Source organism: Eimeria mitis, genomic scaffold, assembly GCF_000499745.2.
Source record: "Eimeria mitis Houghton genomic scaffold, Emh_scaff2355, whole genome shotgun sequence".
NCBI lineage: Eukaryota > Apicomplexa > Conoidasida > Eucoccidiorida > Eimeriidae > Eimeria > Eimeria mitis.
Window position 1 is genome coordinate 4,890 of NW_013570691.1, and position 964 is coordinate 5,853.

At 58.2% G+C, this 964-nt stretch overlaps 1 protein-coding gene across 1 annotated transcript in view; it reads left to right on the forward strand.

Moving 5' to 3' along the window:
- The window catches only part of EMH_0052520 (uncharacterized protein), a gene marked incomplete at both ends in the record, with an annotated part of 4,915 nt that overhangs the window by 1,773 nt on the left and 2,178 nt on the right, over positions 1-964 (forward strand). The window contains one exon of the mRNA XM_013496884.1: positions 17-178. Within this exon, the coding sequence (XP_013352338.1) occupies positions 17-178 (162 nt within the window). The remainder of the gene's footprint in view (positions 1-16; positions 179-964) is intronic.

Consider the following 964-nt stretch of genomic DNA (forward strand, 5'->3'; position numbering starts at 1 on the left):
AGCTGTCCCCTCGCAGCAGCAGCAGCAGCAGCAGCAGCAGCAGCAGCAGCAGCAGCAGCAGCAGCAGCAGCAGCAGCGGGTGCGTGGTTCTACAGCAGCAGCAGCAGCAGGCGGTGCTGCTGCTGCTGCTGCTGCTGCTGCTGACGCATGCATATTTGATGGTGGGGGTTATAGGGGGGTGAGCGGTGTTGCTGCAGCAGATACAGCAGCAACAGCAGCAGCAGCAGCAGCAGCATCTGCTGCTGCAGCAGCAGCAGCTAATACTAGTTTTCTATGGCCTGTTGCATTTGTAAAGAGGAGACTAACAAGGGAAGAAGGGGATTGCTGCTGCTGCTGCTGCTGCTGCTGCTGCTGCTGCAGCTGCGGCAGCAGCTGCAGCACAGATATTTATGCTGTTGCTGCTCTTTGTCTTGACGAAGACATGAAGCCAGAGGAGACGCTGCCGCAGCGCATGCAGTCGTTTAGATCCATACAGGTCTTGCTGCTGCTGCTGCTGCTGCTGCTGCTGCTGCTGCTGGTGCTGCTGATGCTGGTGGTGGTGGTGGTGCTGCTGCTGGTGGTGCTGGTGGTGGTGGTGGTGGTGGTGGTGCTGCTGCTGCTGCTGCTGCTGGTGCTGGTGGCGTAGTTGGTAGTTTGCTTCTGCTGCTACTGGAGCTGAACGTGCTGCTGCTGCAGCAGCTGCTGCTGCTGCTGCTGCTTTTGCTGCTATACTGCTACTGCTGCTGATCCTGCTGCTGCTGCTGCTGTTGCTTTTGCTGCTGCTGCTGTATTGCTGCTGCTGCAGCAGTCCTGTTGTTATTTTATTTTGTACTGCTTTTGGGGATATCATATAGCGTGTCTTCCTGCTGCTGCTGCTGCTGCTCCTGCTGCTGCTGCTGTTGCTGCTGCTGCTGTTGCTGCTGCTGGCGGTGGTGGTGCTGGTGCTGCTGCTGGTGTTGGTGCTGTTGCTGGGGGCGGGAACGCT